This window comes from Mytilinidion resinicola (assembly GCF_010093595.1).
Source record: "Mytilinidion resinicola strain CBS 304.34 unplaced genomic scaffold BDZ99scaffold_4, whole genome shotgun sequence".
Classification (NCBI taxonomy): domain Eukaryota; kingdom Fungi; phylum Ascomycota; class Dothideomycetes; order Mytilinidiales; family Mytilinidiaceae; genus Mytilinidion; species Mytilinidion resinicola.
In genome coordinates this window covers 1006977-1030190 of record NW_022985440.1, presented here as the reverse complement: position 1 = coordinate 1030190, position 23214 = coordinate 1006977, and the positions used below count along the sequence as shown (strand labels likewise).

General features: G+C 35.4%; 2 protein-coding genes across 2 annotated transcripts; one reads left to right on the top strand and one right to left on the bottom strand.

Moving 5' to 3' along the window:
• Positions 1-20207: 20207 nt before the first annotated feature.
• On the bottom strand, positions 20208-21608 carry BDZ99DRAFT_495586 (RTA1-domain-containing protein; the record flags this gene model as incomplete). The annotated part of the gene is made up of 3 exons (XM_033723384.1): positions 20208-20762; positions 20818-21218; positions 21283-21608. 3 exons carry the CDS (start codon positions 21606-21608, stop codon positions 20422-20424), a joined length of 1068 nt encoding a protein of 355 aa, XP_033580979.1. The 3' UTR covers positions 20208-20421.
• A 713-nt stretch (positions 21609-22321) lies between these two features.
• Positions 22322-23078, top strand: BDZ99DRAFT_459756 (uncharacterized protein). Its single transcript, XM_033719231.1, has 2 exons — positions 22322-22684; positions 22744-23078. The coding sequence occupies exon 1, from the start codon at positions 22437-22439 to the stop codon at positions 22599-22601; it is 165 nt and encodes a 54-aa protein (XP_033580978.1). The 5' UTR covers positions 22322-22436; the 3' UTR covers positions 22602-22684; positions 22744-23078.
• The last annotated feature ends 136 nt before the right edge of the window (positions 23079-23214 follow it).

Here is a 23214-nt window from a genome sequence, read left to right as displayed (position 1 = left end):
TAATCTAGAAGTAGTGCTCTTAAAGCTTAATATTATACTTTATACGCTGTTGCCTTTTGCTGTAGTAGAGGCTTAATAGGAATTAAAAACACTAAGCAATACTTTTAAGCTAGGCTTTTAATTAGCTTTAATTTATAATCGCATTTAAATATATTAAAATAGCTCTTCTACTGCAATTCTTAAGTCGCTTAATTTACTTATTAGAGGCGCTAAAATGCAGATATATAGGGCAGTATTATTGCGTAATTAGGTTATAAGCCTTTAAAAGGCGAATAAGGCCGCTATAAAGCGTAGAGAGTATAAAAAAAAGCGAATTTAGAGGTAAAAAGTCCTAATAAAGGCACAGGGGTCTAATATAATCGCTTAAAAGGAAGCTAATAAACAAATTAAGGGCGAAATGCGTTAAAATAGAAGGCGCCCGGGTGGAAGTGCACGGCAGCAAGCGCGCTATAGGCGCTGCGGCGAGACAGGATATAATACTTATACGTGTTAAAAAGATAAGGAAGTTATTATAGAATAGACTGCAAGTTAAATTAAGTTAATATCTATTAGCGTTGTAGAGCAATCTACGTTCAAAGCTATTAAGAGTTAATAAGGTGGCCGGCTTACTTAGGTGGCCGGCTCGCTTATATTATATATTAGAATACTTTCTAAAGCTTATATAGTACTATAGTAATTAATTCTTTATACGGCTATAGGTAGTGCCCTATATATATACACTTAGTAAAGAACCTAGCTAGTATTAGTACTAGCTATATTTTATATTTTTTAAGGATTCTATTAGTTATTTTTATAATACCCGGGGCCTTATCTAGGGCTATTTCTATTAGCGCGGAGAGGACGTCTTTTACTATAACGTTTTATAAGAACTTATATAGCTCTAGGTATTAGTATTCTTTAATATTAGAGAGGTCTACTTTTATAGAAGGTAGAAAGAACTATTTTATAAGTATTTAGGCCTTAGTTTTATTATTTATATAGAGCGTTGCGTTATTAGGCTATAAAAAAAAAAAGGCAATTAAGGCGGTAGCTATAGTTTCTTTTTAATAGTTCTGCCCTATTTAGCTAGCTTCTATACGCCTTTTAGATCTAATATAATCTTATTTACTGCGCGGCGCTATACTTTTATACTTTTTTTGCGTATAGCCCTTTTTTTTCTATTATACTATACTCTATACGAAATCCAGTTCTCTACTATTTTTAATAAGCGCTAGGTTTTATAGGCCCGCCTTATTTCCCGTACTTTTTTAGTGCACTCTATTAACTACACAGGTAATACTTATTTTAACAGCTTTATAAGTAGTATAGTTTTATCTATTATAGCTTATATATACTTATATAGGCGGTATGTAAATATATTAAGATCTTCCTCTGTCTCCTATAAGTTATTCTAAGTTTTTAGCTTATCTAGCTATATTACTAGGTTTTCTTATACTTTTTTCTATATTATATTTTTCTATAGCCTATACTGCAGGGGTTTAGCTGCCTTTAGTAGTAAGATATTAAACTCCGTATATATAGGCCGGTAATTAGAGTCGCAGTTCTATTTCTTTTATACTATAGAGGAAATTATTTATTCTATTAGCTACTTTATTATAAATATAAGGTTAATTATAGACTATAATATTTTTTTTACCTATATTTCTAGCCCTTTTTCTATAGCTAGGTCTATACCTGCTTTATGCGTAATATAAAGAAGCTTCTCTACTTACTTCTTAATTTATATAATTTAAACTCCTTTCTATAGTAGATAGTATAGGTTTATATCTTCGATAAAAATATATTCCGCTTTAGTATTATTTAGCAGTAAAGGTAGTTCCTGTATAATACTATTAGGGTTTAGGTTATAAATATTATAAATATAGATCTTTTCTCCCCCTGCGTAAAGAAAAAGGGTGTTAAGATTTAGTAAGTAGTATATAACTAACTACTTATTAATATCTAGTTGTTTATTAATATATATATAGGCTTTTATATATTCCTTTTCTATATATAGTAGATAGTATAACTTTATTATATACGTTATATATACTATATACCCCTGCTCCTACCTGCATAGGTTTCTCTACGGTTTTTATATAGCTAGTACTATAAGTTGCAGGCTAGCGTTCTCTGCTTTTTTAAGGAACTTTTTTTAAGTTATTAAGTTTTTATAGATATTATACTATATAATAGTAAGGTTATTTAGTTATTCTAATATTAGCTTATCTTAGTATCCTTTTATTATTTCTTAGCTTACCTATTATCTACCTAGGTTCTTTACTTAGCTTACCTATTATCTACCTAGGTTCTTTACTTAGTATAGATTTATTAGTTGGCTAGGTTGTTTTATAATAATAGTTTTTAAACCTCTCCGCTTAATATTAGCTAATTGCCTCCGCTGTATATAGTTTATATAGCTAGCTATAATAATACTTCCGGTAGTATAGCTAATTAGTTAGGTTGCGTAAATTAGGCGGGCTGTATTCTACTTTTAATTCTAAATACCTTATTAATAGCAGGCTGGTTCTTATCTGCTATAAGCACCTTTTTCGGCTGCCTAGGTCCGGGTTTTTTTAAGGGTGCAGGTATAGTAGAAGCCGTGGATACTATAGAGTTTATAGAAAAGGGCTCCTCTACTTATATTTTAAACTCTTCTATATATTACACTTTCTTTTTTAGAGCTATCTTCCTTGCGTGCTATTATTTATTATATAACTGCGCTTGGAATATATATAGTTTATTACGCTCTGCGGTATATTAGTATAGTATTGTCTATTTCTTATTAAGGGCCCTTTACTAGGCCTTTTTTTAAATAGTGTATTTAGCACTATATAACAGGTGGTTTCTATTATAGTTTATATATTTCTTAATAGTTTTATCCGGGTATACTTTTATATTATACTCGCCTGCGTATACTACGTATTTAATATTCTTTTTACAGTACCTTATAACGTGTCCGTAGCCCTAGCAGTTAAAGCACTATATAGCTGTAAATCCTGCCTTATACCTTAAGGCGTTAAGTATATAGCCTTTCTAAGTAATACTATTATTAATAGTATTATTTGCTATTACTTCTATTTATACGCCTATAATAGCCGAGCTTGCACGCTATACTAAGTTTACCTGCGCCGTAGTAATAGCTGCCTTATTTTTCTATATAATTTTATTAATTATAAGTTCTAGGTTATAGGTTGCATTATTTTCTATTATATCTTTCTATAGACTCGGGTTGTTAAGGTCTATCTCCTTAAGTATACTATATACTTTAATAAGCACTATAGGCGTGTATATAGTAGTAGAGGAGCCTAAAATAAGAACCTAATTTTTCTTTTTTAGGAGGGCGTTTTTTAATAGCTTATCCGCGATAATTGCCTTAATATTACTACTTTATAGCTTTCTAATACTACTAATCTTTATAGTTTCCGGCTCTCCTGCTGCTTATAGCTTTTTTATAATATAGTTGTTCGTGTATATCGCGTTAGCCGCTTGCTAGGCGTTGTTTTCGATATAGATGTTGATTTTATAGAGGTTGTTTATTGTATTCTATCCGATTCTTGCGTCCTATTTAATTTATATAGCTTACCCGATTTATATTGCTATTAGGGCCTTCGCTGCTGCAGCTATATATATTTTGTTTTCTTAAGCTTTTAGCTCGCTAATACTCTTCCTTATATTCTTTATTTCCTTTATTAGTTCCTTCTATAGCGCGTTCTTCCGTTTATTTATAGTTCTTTATATATAGTAGAGTTCTTCCTTAGTATTTATAAGTCCGAAAAACGCGTTGTTAATACACGCGACTATAGCTTAGAGGAAATCTATACTATTAGTATTAAGGGGCTAACTCTATAGGGCGCTTTATATTTATTATACTTTATTAAGTGCGCTTATAACGCTTCTATACGTGTTAAAAAGGGGCTTTTAGTTATATTATTATTATAGGTGTTGTTATTATTATTATTACGAGTGCAATCTAAGGTTAAAAGTTGTGGAAAAGATTTAACCTACTATAATACTACTACTACTGCCCGGAGGGCTTTATAATTGCGTATAATTGCTCTAAATGCCTTAAAAAGCCTATTAAAACTCCCTTTAGCTTCGATTTCCAATAGCTTATTAGGACAACTGCATCGTGTTTTTTAGCCAGCAATATTAAAAGAATATATAGCAAAGTTATAATTAAGGAGCACTAGGTCCTCTATATCTAATTAAGTAAAATCTATTATTATTACGGTCTCGGGCGGCAGGATTACCCTAGCTAGCTCGGGCAGGTAAGTAAAAGTAATAACTAAATTTACTACGTGTTCTATAATGCACGGCAGGTAGGCAGGTTAAATAATAAAACGTAGCTTAAGAAGCTATAAAAAGGCAGGGCGGCGGTTAGCAGGTATACTCTGCTAAGGCTTATATAGGCCCTTATAATAAGGCCTCTCGCCGGGTTCTAATATTACGTGTTATGCTGTATAGTAAGCTTTACTGTTTAAGCTGTAATAGTACTCCTTTTCTTACGGCCGAACTCTGTTAAGGCCTAAAGACCGGGCTTTTTAGGGTAATAGTAATAGAATAACCGGATAGCTTCCTTAGTATATTCTAGATAGTTAGCGGGCTCTTCTATAAATTTGTTATATCCGGTCCACTTTACTATATACTTTAGGCGGGGGCGGCTATAACTGCAACGCTTCTATTAAGAGTTAATAACTTCCTTAACTTCCTATTCTTCTAAGCCTTTAACTTTAACTAGCGGCAGTAGTTCTTAATACTAGCCGGGCAGCGGATTATTTACAGCAGGTTTTAGTAAACTAATATAAAAAATATTATAGTTATATATACTCTTTAGTAAGGTTAGGCGGTATATATAAAGGCTAATAACCTTCTCTATATAGAATAGTCTAAGATTTTTCTAATTTAGCTTTTTCTAGGAGCGGAGGGTCTTAATATTCTTAGTATTTAACTATACTAAGTTATTAACTTAATAGTTATAAGCAGGGTAATAGTTATAGTTTATATTATCCTTATATTAGGTATAAAAGGTAGTAAGTTTAGACTTTAAATATTCTAGAATTTCTTTTATATACTTAGTAAAGCGCTTAGTATTTCTAGCAGGCAGGTAGGTTAATAGTTTAACCGGCTTAAAACCTAGATATAGGTAGAAGCTGTAGTTTATAAAAAAGAGGGAAATATAGGTACTTTTAGAATTTATAGTATTAATTAATAGTTTAGCTAAAAGCAGCTATTTAGCCTAGTTATCCTATAAATAGAATATATATACCTATAAGTACTATTTTAGAATAGTATTAGCTTTTTCAGTCTAGCTATTAGTTTTAGGGTAGTATATAGTTAATAGTAGGCAGTTAATCCTTAGGCGGCTAGTTAGGTATTTCTAGAATTTAGCTATAAACTAGAGCCCTTAGTTGGATATAATAGAGGCAGGCAGGCTATATAGTTTCTAGATATTTTTTAGGAAAAGTTTTATAATATCTTCTATATTATAAGTCCCTTTACAGGTAAAAAAGTATTTTATTTTAGTTAGGCGGTCTATTATAATAAGAATTATATTATACTTTCTACTATATAGCAGGTGTATAATAAAATCTATTAATATATTATACTAGGCTTTTTTAGGAATAGGCAGCGGCTTTAGAATACCCTAGTAGGCTTTTTATAATAAAGTAGTTTTTTTATATATTTAGCAGTTCCTAACCTAATAGTTTATATAAGGTAGTATTCCGGGCTAGTAGTAACTACAGGCTATTAGGCTGTATATTTTAGATTTTCTAAAGTAGCTAGTAATAGTATTCCTATAGTATATATATAGAAGTTCTACCTTTAGTTTATTATAGTTAGGTATATATAGGCAGTTTTAATAGTATAGATATCCACCTTTTTTCTAGTATTTAGCTAATATAAGCTTTATATAATAGCGGTATTTTTCTTCTAAGGCTTTTAGAACTAATAGCAGGATAGGGTTTTTTTTATATACTATTCTTAGCAGGGCGGTAATTATAGGGGGTAGTTCTATATTTTCCTTAGTTTTTTATTTATCTTGCAGGGCGTTATCTAGGGAAGTTAGTAATAAGCCTTTTTACCGGGTTTTTACGGGTGCTAGAGCTATTATTTTAGCTTTATTTTTAAAGGTTACTTTTCTTATAGTTTTCTTTTCTATTTTATTCTTAAAGTTTAATTTTTTTAGAATTATCTAGCTTTAGTAGCAAAAATATTTATTCTCTTTCTTAGGCAGGTTCTCTAACCTCCTAGTTAGAGAATCGGGCTTTACCCTAAGTTTTCCGGGTTAATATATAATCTTAAAGTTAAAATAGAATAGGAATTTAAACTAGCAGGCCTGGCGGCGGTTTAGTAGTTTTATTATTATAAAGTACTCTAGATTATAGTAGTTGGTAATAACTTTAATAGGTAAAGCGGCGCTCTTAAACTCTAGTTTCTATTTTTTAAAGTATTAGATAATAGTAAGCAGTTTTTTATTATATATTTTATAGTTGTATTCTATAACTAAGTGCTTTTTTAAGAAGAATATAATAGGGCGCAGGATTCCGTTATCTTTATACTGTAATAAAACGCCAGCTAAAATATAATTAGATATATCCGTTTCTATAATAATAGGCTTATTTTAGTTAAATAGTGCCAGAATAGGTATAGAGGTAAAGGCTTTTTTTAATTTAGTAAAAGCTTTCTAATAGGCAGTATTCTATATAAAGGCAACGCCCTTCTTTATTAGGCGTACTAGCGGAGTAATAATTTTTAAAAAGTCTCTAATAAATTAGCGGTAGAAGTTTTTAAATCCTATAAAAGCTTATATATTAGTTAGGCGAGTTAGTATCTCCTAGTTTATTACGGCTTTAATCTTTTCTAGGTCTATTTATAGGCTGTTAGCTCCTATAATAATACCTAGAAATGTTATTTCTTTAGTAAAGAACTTATATTTCTTAATTTTTGCGTAAAGTCCTACTTTTTATAGCAGTTTTAGTATAGTGCGGATATACTCTAGGTGTTTAGTTTAGTTCTGGCTGTAAATTAGAATATTATCTAGGTAAGTAGTATAGAAAATATTAAAATACTTTTATAAAGTATTATTTATAAATTATTAGAATATTATAGGGGCTCTAGTAAGCCTAAATAGTATTACTAAGGTTTTAAATAGTTTTAGTCGGGTTTAGAACGCAGTAAGCTATTTTTAACCCTTTTTTATATATAGGTTATTAAAGGTAAATATAATATTAATCTTTATAAAGTACTTTATCCTTTTTAGGTTACTTAAGGTTTCCTTTATTAATAGTAGCGGGTAGCGGTTTTTAACTATTATAGTATTTAGCGCTTAGTAGTTAATATAGAAGCGGAGGCCTTTTCTAAGCTTTTTTATAAATAATATAAGTAATACAGCAAGCGAAGAGCTAGGGCGGATAAATCCTTTTTTTAGATTATCTGCTACCTATTCTTTTAGAGCTATTAGCTTATTATAGGATATTAGGTATAAGGGTCTAAAAAAGGGCGTTTTTCCTTTTTTTAACTTAATCTTATAGTTATATAAGCGGTGCAGTAGCAGGCAGTTAGCGTTTTTAGGCGAAAAAATATTAGTAAACTTTTATAGTTCTTTAGGCAGGCGGTTTAGGTTAAAGCCCTTTTTTTTAGATAGGATATAGTTAATATTATCTAGTAATATAGAGAAAAGTTTATATCCTTTTTATAGGTAGGCGCTATATATACGTAAGGAAATAGGTGCTATATTCTTCTTTTCTAAGTTTTTTAGTGCAAGCAGCAGGTACTCCAGGCAGTTTTTTTTTAGAATATTAGTAATTCCTTATATACGCGTTGCTTTTTATAGTATATTACAGTGTTTATAATAGTACTAGCTTATAAATTATAGTATATTATAGGACTAGTCTAGTACAGGATTATATAGGCGTAGCTACAGGATTCCTAGAATAATCGGGTAATAACTTAGTTTAGTTACCCTTATTTAAACAGTTTCTAAATATTTATTTATCTATAATTAAACCTAAATAGTATAGGTTACTTTACCTGCTTTAGAATTACCTTTATCGGCTAGTTCTAAGTAAAAAGAGTACTTAAGCGGAATTATTAGGATATAGTAATACTTTACCTAGTTTTTATTAACTAGCGCTTTCCTTTTACAGCTACTATTAATTATACTATACGCTAGAATACTTTAGCCCTAGTGTTCTAAACGTGCAGGTATAATTAATAGGTTAGCTTTTATAACCTGTTCTTTTTTAATAGTTATCCCTTAAATAGCAGTAGTAGATACTTATATAGTATATAGTATATAAGCCTAGCTGCAACCTATATTAGGCTTAATTCTTTTATTAAAGTAGAAAATAGGGGAAAAGCAGGTTTTAGCAGTATCCGGGTTCTATATTTAGTAGAGGGCGGTAAAAGGCTCCGGAAAAACGCGTTTTTATAAATAGGGCGGAAGCGGATAGAGTATTTATTAGGCTAAAGGTAGTTATAGATAAAGTGTTTTTTAGATCTATAATAGTAATATTTCTTTTTTTTATATTAAGTTAAGCAACCTTTTAAAAAATCTATTAGGTTTCTAGAAACTTCTATAATTTTTATAGCGCCGGACGCTTTTAGTAATAACTAGAGTATAGCAGTTTATATTCCTATAGAAACGGGTGTTTCCTAACAGGTTTAATTTATATTAGTATATATTTTTAGGGTTATAGTAGTAGACACTTTATATTATTTACAGCAGTTATTATTACGGCTTAAATAGTAAAGCTTGCTACACAGCGTAATATATAATATTAGGACCCGGTAAAAGGCCTTATTGCAAGGGCCTATACAAGCCTTAGCAGGAGTATACCTGCTAACCGCCGCCCTGCCTTTTTATAGCTCCTTAAGCTACGTTTTATTATTTAACCCACCTGCCTGCTATATATTATAAAACACGTAGTAAATTTAGTTATTACTTCTACCTACCTGCCCGAGCTAGCTAGGGCAATCCTACCGCCCGAGACCGTAATATTATATAGCTCTTTACCTACCTAGCTATCTACCTGCACTGCCGACCTAATATTCTACCCTTTTCCCCTAGTTCTACCGGACAGCAAATCCGTATTCGCCGCCTATATTACTAACTATATATATAAATAGTATAAGTACTACCGCTAAATATACGAATATATTAATACTGCCTAGAAAAGCCTTACTAAAAACTACTAAGCCGCACTCCGTATATAAGCCCTAGAATTGGAAATTAAGGAATATAAATAATAGAGCAACTAACTAAAGGTATAATTATAAGCTGTCCGTAAATACTAGAAAAAAGAAATAAAGGAGCTTATAGATAAACTAGCTTTAGCCTTTACTAAAAAACAGAGAGCAATTAATATAGCTATACCTACTATTTATACCGCCCTGTAAACCCTAATACTATAAGTACTAACTAAAGAAAATATAGCTAATATAGTATAAACGCCTCCGTCTACTTCTAATATATCTACTACCTCTACCCGGCTTTCTAAAAAACAACTTAACTCTAATAAGTTTACGGGTGACTAAAAGAACTTCTACTGCTTTTTTTCTTAAATCTATAAGAAAATAACTGTTAACTAAAACCGCTTTCCTAACTTTTAAAGCTAAATATCCTATATAAACAGTTGTTTAAGTAGAAACCTATACGCCTAAGTCCTGCTATATATTATAAAAGGAAACTATTAACTACCCGATTTTAAAGCTATTCTAGAACTCTTAGAATAAGTATATAGAGACCCTAACTAAGTCCGCAACTTCTATACTAAACTATTCCGCCTCCGCTAGAATAATAAAGAATTTAGCGTTTTCCTTACTAAATTCTAATACCTAGCTTTAGAAAGAGAGCTCTTTAAGAAAGCTCTACTAACCTTTTTAGAAAAAGCTGTTAACTATAAACTAAAGGAAATACTACTCTACTATAAACCCCCTAGCAGGGAGTACTATATATTTATAAAGTTCCTTTAAAACCTAAATAACTGCCGTAAATAATATAAAGTATCTACTACTATAACCCCGAGAATATACGCTAATATAAATTAAACCTATTAGGAAATACTTGTTCCTATAGAAATATAAACTGCTATACCCTAGTTATTACTAAAAGTATTTAGCGCTATAAAAATTACAGAAGTCTCTAGAGACCTAATAGATTTTTTAAAAGGTTGCTTAACTTAATATAAAAGAAAGGAATATTACTGTTATAGATTTAAGAAATACTTTATCTATAACTGCCCTTAGCCTAATAAACGCTTTATCCGCTCCTGCTCTATTTATAAAAACGCGTTTTTTTAGAGCCTCTTACCGCCCTCTACTAAATATAGAACCCGGATACTACTAAAACCCGCTTCTCCCCTATTTTCTACTTTAATAAAAGGATTAAGCCTAATATAGGTTATAGCTAGGCTTATATACTGCGCACTATATAAGTATCTGCTGCTACTATTTAAGAAATAACTATTAAAGAGGAATAGGTTATAAAAGCTAACCTGTTAATTATACCTGTATATTTAGAATACTAGGGCTAGAGTATTCTAGTATATAGTATAATTAATAGTAGCTGTAAAGGAAAAGCGCTAGTTAATAAAAACTAGGTAAAGTATTACTATATTCTAATAATTCTGCTTAAGTACCCTTTTTACCTGGAACTAGCCGATAGAGGCAATTCTAAAGCGGGTAAAATAACCTATACTATTTAGGTTTAATTACGGATAAATAAATATTTAGAGACCGTTTAAATAAGGGTAACTAAACTAAGTTATTACCCGATTATTCTAGGAATCCTATAGCTACGCCTGTATAATCCTGTACCGGACTAGTTCTATAATATACTATAGTTTATAAGCTAGTACTATTATAAATACTATAATATACCGTAAAAAGCAACGTGTGTATAAGGAATTGCTAATATTCTAAAGAAAAACCGCCTAGAGTACCTGCCGCCTACACTAAAAAACCTAGAAGGGAAGAATATAGCACCCGTTTCCTTACGCGCATATAGCGCTTACCTATAAAAAGAATATAGACTCTTCTTTATATTACTAGATAATATTAACTATATTCTATTTAAGAAAAAAAGCTTTAACCTAAACCGCCTGCCTAAAGAACTATAAAAGTTTACTAATATTTTTTCGCCTAAAAACGCTAACTACCTGCTACTGCACCGCCTGTATAACTATAAAATTAAGTTAGAAAAAGGAAAAACGCCCTTTTTTAAACTTTTATACCTAATATTCTATAATAAGCTAATAGCTCTAAAAGAATAGGTAGCAGATAATCTAAAAAAAGGATTTATCCGCCCTAGCTCTTCGCCTGCCGCGTTACCTATATTATTTATAAAAAAGCCTAGAAAAGGCCTCCGCTTCTGCGTTAACTACTAAGCGCTAAATACTATAACAGTTAAGAACTACTACCTGCTACTATTAATAAAGGAAACCTTAAGCAACCTAAAAGGGATAAAGTACTTTATAAAGATTAATATTATATTTACCTTTAATAACCTATATATAAAAAAGGGTTAAAAATAGCTTACTATATTCTAAACCCGACTAGAACTATTTAAAACCTTAGTAATACCGTTTAGGCTTACTAAAGCCCCCGCAATATTCTAATAATTTATAAATAATACTCTGTAAGAGTGTTTTAACGTTTTCTATACTACCTACCTAGATAATATTCTAATTTACAGCCGGAACCGAACTAAACACCTAGAGTATATCTATACTATACTAAAACTGCTATAAAAAGCAGAACTCTATATAAAAATTAAGAAATATAAGTTTTTTACTAAAGAAATAATATTCCTAGGTATTATTATAGAAGCTAACAGCCTGTAAATAAACCTAGAAAAGATTAAAGCTATAATAGACTAGGAGATACTAACTCGCCTAACTAATATATAAGCTTTTATAGGATTTAGAAACTTCTACCGCTAATTTATTAAAGACTTTTTAAAGATTATTACTCTACTAGTACGCCTAATAAAAAAGGGCGTTGCCTTTATATAGGATACTGCCTGTTAGAAAGCTTTTACTAAATTAAAAAAAGCCTTTACCTCTGCACCTATTCTGGCACTGTTTAACTAGAATAAGCCTATTATTATAGAAATAGATATATCTAATTATATTTTAGCTAGTATTTTATTATAGTATAGAGATAATAGAATCCTGCGCCCTATTATATTCTTCTTAAAAAAGCACTTAGTTACAGAATATAACTATAAAATATATAATAAGGAACTGCTTACTATTATTTAATACTTTAAAAAATAGAGACTAGAGCTTAAGAGCGCCGCCTTACCTATTAAAGTTATTACCAACTACTATAATCTAGAGTACTTTATAATAATAAAACTACTAAACTGCCGCCAGGCCTGCTAGTCTAAATTCCTGTCCTATTTTAACTTTAAGATTATATATTAACCCGGAAAACTTAGGGTAAAGCCCGATTTTTTAACTAGAAGGTTAAAAAACCTGCCTAAAAAAGGGGATAAATATCTCCGCTACTAAAGCTAGATAATTCTAAAAAAATTAAACTTTAAGAATAAAATAGAAAAGAAAACTATAAGAAAAGTAACCTTTAAAAATAAAGCTAAAATAATAGCTCTAACACCCGTAAAAACCTAGTAAGAAAGCTTATTACTAACTCTTCTAGACAACGCCCTATAAAATAAATAAGAAACTAAAGAAAATATAGAACTACCCCCTATAATTGCCGCCCTGCTAAAAATAGTATATAAAAAAAACCCTATCCTGCTATTAGTTCTAAAAGCCTTAAAAAAAGAACACTACTATTATATAAAGCTTATATTAGCTAAATACTAAAAAAAAGGTAGATATTTATACTATTAGAACTGCCTATATATACCTAACTATAATAAACTAAAGGTAGAACTTCTATATATATACTATAGGAATACTATTACTAGCTACTTTAGAAGATCTAAAATATATAGCCTAATAGCCCGCAGTTACTACTAGCCCGGAATACTACCTTATATAAACTATTAGGTTAGGAACTGCTAGATATATAAAAGAACTACTTTATTATAAAAAGCCTACTAAGGTATTCTAAAGCTACTGCCTATTCCTAAAAAAGCCTAGCGTAATATATTAATAGATTTTATTATACACCTGCTATATAGCGGAAAGTATAATATAATTCTTATTATAGTAAACCGCCTAACTAAAATAAAACACTTTCTTACCTATAAAGAAACCTATAATACAGAAAATATTATAAAACTTTTCCTAAAAAATATCTAGAAACTATATAGCCTGCCTGCCGCTATTATATTTAACTAAGGGCCCTAGTTTATAGCTAAATTCTAAAGATACCTAACTAGCCGCCTAAGAATTAACTACTTACTATTAACTATATACTACCCTAAAACTAATAGCTAGACTGAAAAAGCTAATACTATTCTAGAATAGTACTTACAGGTATATATATTCTATTTACAGGATAACTAGGCTAAATAGCTACTTTTAGCTAAACTATTAATTAATACTATAAATTCTAAAAGTACCTATATTTCCCTCTTTTTTATAAACTACAGCTTCTACCTATATCTAGGTTTTAAGCCGGTTAAACTATTAACCTACCTGCCTGCTAGAAATACTAAGCGCTTTACTAAGTATATAGAAAAGATTCTAGAATATCTAAAGTCTAAACTTACTGCCTTTTATACCTAATATAAGGATAATATAAACTATAACTATTGCCCTGCTTATAACTATTAAGTTAATAACTTAGTATAGTTAAATACTAAGAATATTAAGACCCTCCGCCCCTAAAAAAAGCTAGATTAGAAAAATCTTAAACTATTCTGCGTAGAAAAGGTTATTAGCCCTTATATATACCGCCTAACCTTACTAGAAAGTATACGCAACTATAATATCTTCTATATTAGTTTACTAAGACCTGCCGCGAATAATCCGCTGCCCGGCTAGTATTAAGAACTACCGCCGCTAGTTAAAGTTAAAGGCTTAGAGAAGTAGGAAGTTAAGGAAGTTATTAACTTTTAATAGGAGCGTCGCGGTTATAGCCGCCCCCGCCTGAAGTACACGGTGAAGTAAACCGGATATAATAAAGTTATAGAAGAGCCCGCTAACTATCTAGAATATGCCGAGGAAGCTATCCGGTTATTCTATTGCTGTTACCCTAAAAAGCCCGGTTCTTAGGCCTTAATAAAGTTCGGCCGTAAAAAGGGGAGTACTATTACGGCTTAAACGGTAAAGCTTGCTGCACAGCGTAACACGTGATATTAGGACCCGGCGAGAGGCCTTATTATAAGGGCCTATGCGAGCCTTAGCAGGAGTATACCTACCGACCGCCGCCCTGCCTTCTTATAGCTCCTTAAGCTACGTTTTATTATTTAACCTGCCTGCCTGCCGTGCATTATAGAACACGTAGTAAATTTAGTTATTACTTTTACCTACTTGCCCGAGCTAGCTAGGGTAATCCTGCTACCCGAGACCGTAATAGTTATCTAGGTTTTAAAGAAACTTTATAAATATATAGTACTCCCTGCTAGAGGGTTTATAGTAAAGTAGTATTTCCTTTAGTTTACGGTTAACAGCTTCTTTTAAAAGGGTTAGTAGAGCTTTTTTAGAAAGCTTTTCTTCTAAAGCTAGGTATTAAAATTTAGTAAAAAAAATGCTAAATTCTTTATTATTCTAGCAGAGGCGGAACAGTTTAGTATAGAAGTTATAGACTTAGTTAGGGTTTTATATACTTATTTTAAAAGTTCTAGAATAGCTTTAAAATTAGGTAGTTAATAGTTTTCTTTTATAATATACGGCAGGATTTAGGCGTATAGGTTTCTACTTAAATAACTATTTATATAGGATATTTAGCTTTAGGAGTTAGAAAAGCAGTTTTAGTTAACAGTTATTTTCTTATAGATTTAAGAAAGGAAGCGGCAGAAGTTCTTTTAGTTACCCGTAAACTTATTAGGGTTAGGTTATTTCTTAGAAAGCCGGGCAGAGGTAGTAGATATATTAGAAGTAAACGGAGGCGTTTATACTATATTAGCTATATTTTCTTTAGTTAGTACTTATAGTATTAAGGTTTATAGGGCGGTGCAGACAGTAGGTATAGCTATATTAATTGCTTTCTATTTCTTAGTAAAGGCTAAAGCTAGTTTATCCGTAAGCTTTTTTATTTCTTTCTTCTAGTATTTATAGACAGCTTATAATTATACCTTTAGTTAGTTGCTTTATTATTTATATTCCTTAATTTCTAATTCTAGGGCTTATATATAGAGTGCGGCTTAATAGTTTTTAGTAAGGCTTTCCTAGGCAGTATTAATATATTTATATATTTAGCGGTAGTACTTATACTATTTATATACGTGGTTAGTAATATAGGCGGCGAACGCGGATTTGCTATCCGGCAGAACTAAGGGGAAAAAATAGAATATTAGGTCGGCGGTGCAGGTAGATAGCTAGGTGGGTAAGAAGCTATATAATATTACGGTCTCGGGCGGCAGGATTGCCTTAGCTAGCTCGGGCAGGTAGATAGAAGTAATAACTAAATTTACTACGTGTTTTATAATATATAGCAGGCAGGCGGGTTAAATAATAAGACGTAGCTTAAGGAGCTATAAAAAGGCAGGGCGGCGGTCGGTAGGTATACTCCTGCTAAGGCTTATATAGGCCCTTATAATAAGGCCTTTTACCGGGTTCTAATATTATATATTACGCTATATAGTAAGCTTTACTATTTAAGCTATAATAATTATATTATACTTACCTGCCGTACTAGCGTACTATATAGCTAGTAATTAACTACTACTTTAGGCCCTAATAATAGCCTTTAGTATATTTAAAAAGTTAATAACTTATATAACTATATTAGTATAGCACCTCTAGGTTATATAGGCTTTTTAAGGTTAAAGTACTTAGTAGAAAATCTGCCTTAATTTATATATATTACTTACGCAATATTAATAAAAAATATTTAGGTAATTATAGTAATATATTTTAGAGGTTAAATTAAGGCCTAGTAGGCTTACTATATAAAGGCAAAGCTATATAGTAATAACTAGTAAACTATAAAGAATAAGTATACTAAGATTTCTACCTTTTTTAAGCGCCTTAAAGAGGCTAATTCTAGGATAACTATTAACCTCTAGCTTATATAAAATAGGTTCTATTATATATTTATATACCCTAAGAAAAGCAGGTAGTTCCTTTAGTATAGGCTGGCCTAAATAGGCCTTAATAGCACCTATATATATATAATAGGTATAAAGGCGTCCTTTTTATTACCCTTAGCCGAGATTAACTCGTATAAGCTCTTAAGACGAGGAGCAATACAGGAAGCGTACGAGGAAAGGTGGAGGGACGAATGGGAGGCCTACAGGAAGAAACGAAGGGGCCCCCCTACGCCGGCCCTCAACACGAAATGGAACAAGAATCAGGCAACCAAACACCACAAGCTCACAAAAGCAGAGAGCTCAATTATCACGCTCCTACGAACGGAACACATAGGGCTTAACGTATACCTGCACCGCATGAGGGTTCCCAATCACCCTTCGCCCGCGTGCCCCTGCGGGCATATACTACAGTCTCCAAAGCACGTAGTAATGCACTGTGAACGACACCGCAACGGCAGAGGCGATATGTTCTTTAAGGCCAGAACAAGAACGTATATGCAGCTGTACAAAGACCACAAGGGAAATAAGGCCGTTTCGCAATGGTTCCTGCACCAGGCAGACCTCCTACCCTACCTCTCTATAGCTAGAGAGATGGCAACGGAAAAGCTGGCTATACAGCCAGCCGACTCGTATAGCCACGCCCCAAGAACAGAACTACATGCACGCACGCACATTGCATAACCACAGGCACGCCCGCAACAGGGCAACCCCCCCAATTTCCTATTGTCCTTCAATTCAATACCTTGGCTTTTGAGAAAAAGGGCACGCGCGTACGGCAAGGGCACGCGCGCCCTAACGCGGACCCCGGACCTTACTAACCTTCTGGACACCGTACAACCCTGGAACCTAGGGCCTACGGACACCGGATCGATCCTGGAGAATGCATCAAGATGGCTTACTCCGTGGCGATGCTCACAGAGCTGCCACGCGTCCCCCACAGCCGCGCAGAAACAAAAGGAACGCAAGGCGTTATACACTGTAGAAAACAAGGTTTTCACCCGACCGCTATAGAGCGAACGGTTTCCCCTTGTAAATAAAACCTAGATAGCACTGCCGCATGGACCCTAACGGAGCTAAATCGGCCTAATAGAACCTAATAATAATAATAATAGCCGAGATTAAAATAATAATATAGTAGGGTAAGGTCGTATATTCTACTCCTGGCCGTAAGGCCTCTGGAGTAAAGCTATATAGTAGATAATAATATTACGTGCATAGTAGATAATAGATATATAATAGCGAGCGGAGCTCGCATCGAATAAATATATACAGGTCCTAGGTATATAACCCAGGTTATATATCTATTATAGACAGCCCTATCGGCGCGCTCTCCGGATTTAGGAGTAGCACTAGTCTACCTTACTATAATAAAATCTACCTGTTTACCTAGGCAATTATAGAGAGTAAAAGTAATAAATTATAGTTATAGTTCTTTAGAAGGCTGCTAAAGGGCTTACTACTACTAAGTAAGGCAGTATTTAGGGTAATAATCTGCTTATAAGTATAATTTTTGCTATTTATTATAATTTTTTAGCTAAACATCTATACGTTTAGCTACGCGTGAAAACACGTAATATTCTGTTAATTTTAGTAAGAAATTACTAAAATATTACTATTTCCCTAATAATAAATAATATATAAATATTATTTAAAAATTAATAATAGCTATATAGCCCCCTTTACAACAGCCTCTATATTTTTTAGTTTCCTTCTATATACTACTTAACGCTAGGTGTCCGTTTCTATACTAAATTTAGCTATTCCTATAGACTAAGCTATTATCTACCTCTAATTCTTTAAAAATCCTTATACTTATACTGTTTTTTCTGCAGTAATTGCGATAAAGGCCTCTAAAATACTATTAACTACTACCTGCCCTTTAAGGATAGTATATACTGCGCCTAGTATTATTTAAAAAATATTAAAAAGGCCTATAGAGTCCGCGCCTTTTACCTATTCTTTATACTTATCCGCGTAGTTAATAATATTAAGGTTAATAAGCTTTTAGATAAAATAGCTTTATTTAACAGTATATATAGTATAAAGGAGTACCTACACGCTAAGGACTTAAGGAAATAGCTGGCGCGTAATACTATAGCGCACTGCTATAGTTAAATTATAAGTGGCGTATATAAGTCCTTTAATAGGCTCCTCTATAATAAGAAAAAGCAGTCCGCCCTTTCTATACTTAATTATCTATAGTATTAGTTAATTAAGTACTGTGCTAAGCACTATAATAAGGCTATAAAGCTGCGCGCAGCTATAAAGTAGCTATAGAATTAAAATTATATTTAGCAGCTTATAGAAAGGGTATATTGTATTACCGCCGGTTTATATTATCTACTAAGTATAGCTATAGGGTAAAGAATTGCTGCGTAAGAATACCCGTAAGGCTAACGGCTACTATATTTATATAAACACCCTTACTAATATAGAATATACTACCTTTACTGCTACTATTACGCAGTACTAGACACTAAAAGTCTATATTATAAGGCTTATTAGGCGCATCTGTATATGCACAGAATTCTAGAATTACAACTTTTTTTACCGCTATACAATTGCCGTTATTATAAGGCTCCGGCAGAGCGTTGTCTACTACTGCAGTGTCACGGTGACGATGTATCGGGCATTTGAACGCGAGATAGACAAGTATCAGATTCAAAGAAGGATAACTACGTGCTATTACCGTGGTTGGTTACAAGACGTTAAGATACCGAGTTGAATTAGGGACGGGAGCCAGGCTATATACAAGACGAGAAAAGGGGCTCGCACATAGCGCGTAGCCCTAACAGAATCGGGAATCAGGTGGCAGGCGCGTGGCGCACGCGTGCGCACGTATGCGGGAACAAGGTGTCAGGGGATTGATGCTTAGAGGGAGGCCATGATCAATACCGTGACATGCAGCACCTATCTACTTAATTGCCTTAAGCTTAGCTATGCGCTTCTGTATAGTAATAGCGCTGTAGGCAGTAGCTATATACAGCTAGTAAGGATAACTAATATCCTTACCTCCAACACCTGCTTAGCGCCTATAAAAAAGGTTATAAAGGGCGCTGCGCAGAAGAAATAGAAGTAGACAGGCAATTGCCTATCTAATGCTGGAACAGGCTAGAAATGCGCAGTCTGCGGCCTTACGGGTTACAACAAATTAAACAAAAGAGTGTGTACGGGCTACCCGCGTTTATAAGCAAAGAAATGGTCAAAAATGGACAATTTTTAGTAGAGAAATGGTGTTTTTATTTGTTTCTACGTGTCTTGCAATATTTAGGTGCCTCCAGGCAGGGAGAATAGGCCTTAGTTGCTTTCCCTAGGCCTGTTTTCCCTGCCTGGGACATACGGGCCTTCTTTTGTTGGTTTCCTTGCGTTTCCTTACGTTCCGGGTTGAGCTCCGGCGGGCACGTGATGAGGAAATCGAGTTTCCTCACCACCAGGCCCGTGCAGCCTGTATATATTTGTGCAATGTTGGAAAACGCCACGGAGACGTCGATGGGCCTGCGCGATGCCGATTGAGGCCTGGTAACTAGCTATCAGGCCTTAATTGGTATAGAGTAGGCCCGCTGGCGTCTCCGTGGCGTTTTTCAGGCATTGTAGATTGTACAGGGGTGATTTGCAGGCATCATAGACTATTGCCCTAAGGCGTCTGGGGCTGAGGGGGTCTGTGCGGTATGGGCTGGTGCGGGAGGGTGGTTTGGGGTTAGGAGGGTTTAGGGTTCCGGGGGATTGGGAAAAACGGGGGGAGGCAGAAAGAGGTGTTTTGAGGATTGGGGTGGGATTGAGATACGGAAGTGATTCTGATCTTGAACAGATTACATATTTTTCGGTAAGATGAAGGTTCAATGCCTTGTGCTTCAGCGTATGAACAAGATATTACCGATGTTCTGGTGCGTGTATAGCTCTCAGCGAGCATTTGAAGTGGCTCGATGAGTTTGCTGGTTGCTCAAAAGGATAGGCTCCAAACTTCCGAGAATGCATTAGCACACTCCATGCAAAAGCAAAGAAAGTCTACACATATTCACATTACGGCAATGTACAGCAAGACAGCATCAAACAAGAAGGGTACTCCATATTAAGATATCCGTAAACGCCTGTATAGACTCAATGCTCATCCCTTCCCACATATATTTGTCGTCTCTATCCATGAAATGCTTTCCGGACATCCGTTTTATACCTGACATGCAGTGCCCCATATACCATTCGCTGTATGCCAAGTAGAATATGAAATTCGTAGGCCATCCCATCGCCAATTAAAATGGTGATCCAGTCACTCTTCAAGCACGCTGGTGCTGTGCTCTCCAGCTTTCCCTGAACTGCTCGCCCTCAGACAGCGCAATGTTTGACCCCAATTGGACATCCGATCCGTTGTCAGAGTGCATTGGCTTCATTCCCTTGGTAACCAAACGATCTCCCTTTCCAGCGGGGACCCAGAGCTGACGGAAAACGCGTCCGGGATGGAACCAGGTGATCAGGGCCACGGCAGTAATGATCATGGGGCCTTCAAAGATCATGAACGAGACCTGGCTGTTGGCGATAGCGCTGTTGAAACCGCCTGCAAGCTCGGCAACACGATAAATGCATCGAATGAAGATCAAGATAGTGGCAACGATGAGACCTAGAACGAGGCTGTTAGCTAGTGTGACAGAAGTTGCATCGCGGGATTGACCTACTCCACTGGAAGCCAGCAAAGATGGCGGAGTTGCGGAGAGTGTTGTACAGAGCGGGCTGGCTGCGTCCAAGCGACCCCATGGCCTTCGCCTTCCGTACTCGAATGGTAAAGTCGAGCCAGAGAGCCATGAACAGGACCATAGAGATGACCTGGGAAACGAGACCCGCAATCATGACGTTGGTCCCTTGCTGAGAGCCGGCATGGTCTTTAGCGGTCGAGGCGAGAGCACCTCCAACTGCTTGCAAGACCAATGCGAATAGATCGCAGCCAATGAAGATTTTGGCGTATGTTCGGGGCTGGAGACGGGAGTGCTCTGGGCCGACGACGGTAATGATTCGTCCAAGGCAGAGATAGATGCATCCGCTAAAGAAAGCTGGGCCGATGGTGAGGCAGATGAGATAGCTATGGCAAAATTAGAATTGCAATTGGACTCGTGGTGATGCCTTCCAAATGCGTCAAGACTTACACCAAGAAGTTATTCATGATGAAGGGATTGTTGTGAAGCATGATGCGGCCAATATATCCGATGATCTCTAGCAGAAGACCCATAATCATTGATCCAAGGAATGTCCATGTTTTGTGCTTGATGCCAAAGAACATCTGAATCCCCAACAGCACGAAGAAGCAGGCCAAGTAGACGACGTTGCCTCCAATGTTCGGTAGATAGGATATGGTTGCCCAGGAGATTGGGCATTCTCCCAGCTTGCAGTACTTCCGCTGCATAGCAATGAGGGTACTATTGGTGGTGGTGAGGTTGAGGTGGTTCGGGTCGACGCCATTTCTGTCGAGCATGATGAAGGTTGGTGCCGAAGAGGCAAATTGAAGGAGAAGAAAGAAATGGAGAAGTAGATGCTGCTTCGAATGCTTCGGATCCCAAGATGTGATGGAAGAGAAACGAGAGTTATTGTGAGTGAATGGAAATATAAAACACAAAGACGCAATAAGCACAACTTGATATACCTAAGACAACAAGCGGCGGGGTGGCCCTTTTAAACATAATGGCGACGCTGGGATGGAACAGGCGTGCCGTACGGGGCTGTAGGTTCCAAAGTGAGAGCGGCGCAGCATGCAACCGCCAACCAAGGCGCCGAGAAAACAGAAGTGGAGTTTCAGGAACACTGTGCCACCACGCTTACAACTTTTGATGCATCAAGGTGGTGGATTGTGAAGCACACAATCTATCCATTTGAACGCCCCGTTGAAGGACTCCAGGCAATTCTTAATGAAGATCCACTTTACCTCCTCCCCTCGTTTCATTGTTCTGTGGGCATAGTTGGCCCTCGGATGCCGTACGGTGTTGAGACACAAACAGGGTATGTGAAATCGAGTACTTCCGCTGCCAAGTGCCTCAGATGCAGATCATTAGACTATTCCGGATGTGATTGACTCGCGTAATTTTGCGGCTGAAATCAAACCTGTAATTAACATTGCTTACGAAGTTCGGGCGAAACTTAGATACCGCCTCTTCTCTCACAGCCTCCCCGTCCCTCGTCAGCACTAGGTACCACCCACCACCTAGCTTTGTACCTATCACCACCACCACCAACAAGGAAATGCCAGGTTACATCTGACACGTCCAAGTCAAGCTTTCCCCGCGCTTTCAATGTCTGGCCGGGCCCAATGCTTGACCAGAGACGCTCGAGTTTCCTTCCCGCTGGCTTCAAGAACCACCGCGTCGCACGTGCCATTCCACCTCAAATCAATGGCACTGCATCGGGATGCAAGAAGCACAGAGTTCTTCTTTACTTCTACCCTCCGCTGCAGAGTACGACACTGGAAGAGTGAGGGTCTGAAGTTGCTCGCTGCTGCAAGGATGGTAATACTATTTCAGCAGCCCTCAGCCTCTCACGCTTCTCTGGTTGGCTCATGTAAGTGATTTTCAGCCTCGCAAACAGCGCATTTTCTTAGCGCAATGATCCTTTTATAGACTCTCTCTATCGCCGCAACTCACCTAAGCCTCGGTGTGCCAAAGTGCACCAGCGCGGAAGAGCAGCGCTAACCACAGCCACCACCCGAGAACTCCACGCCAACGGCCCTACCGAATGGCGCAGGGCTTTATTTCCGAAGCATGCTACTGGTGGATGCTTCTGTACAACCAAGTCTTAATGTCTCACGTAGCCTTTCTCGAATTCTAATCCTCTTGCTCGCATCACGAATTCCATTCTGTTCACAGTTCCCGTCTCTGCAAACTCATCCTCTTTGCTCCAATTGCTCCATCAATCTAGATACCCGGCTTTGTACCTTTTCGTCATAATACGCCTGTCGCCATTCAACAAATCCAGCTCTTCAAAGTGATTCGCATCAACTTCGAGTTTTTTCGCTGCTAACCACTGTCGCCTACCTCCTCGAAGCGGCATCAACGACGAACCGAGCAAGGTATAGTATTTATAAAAGAAAC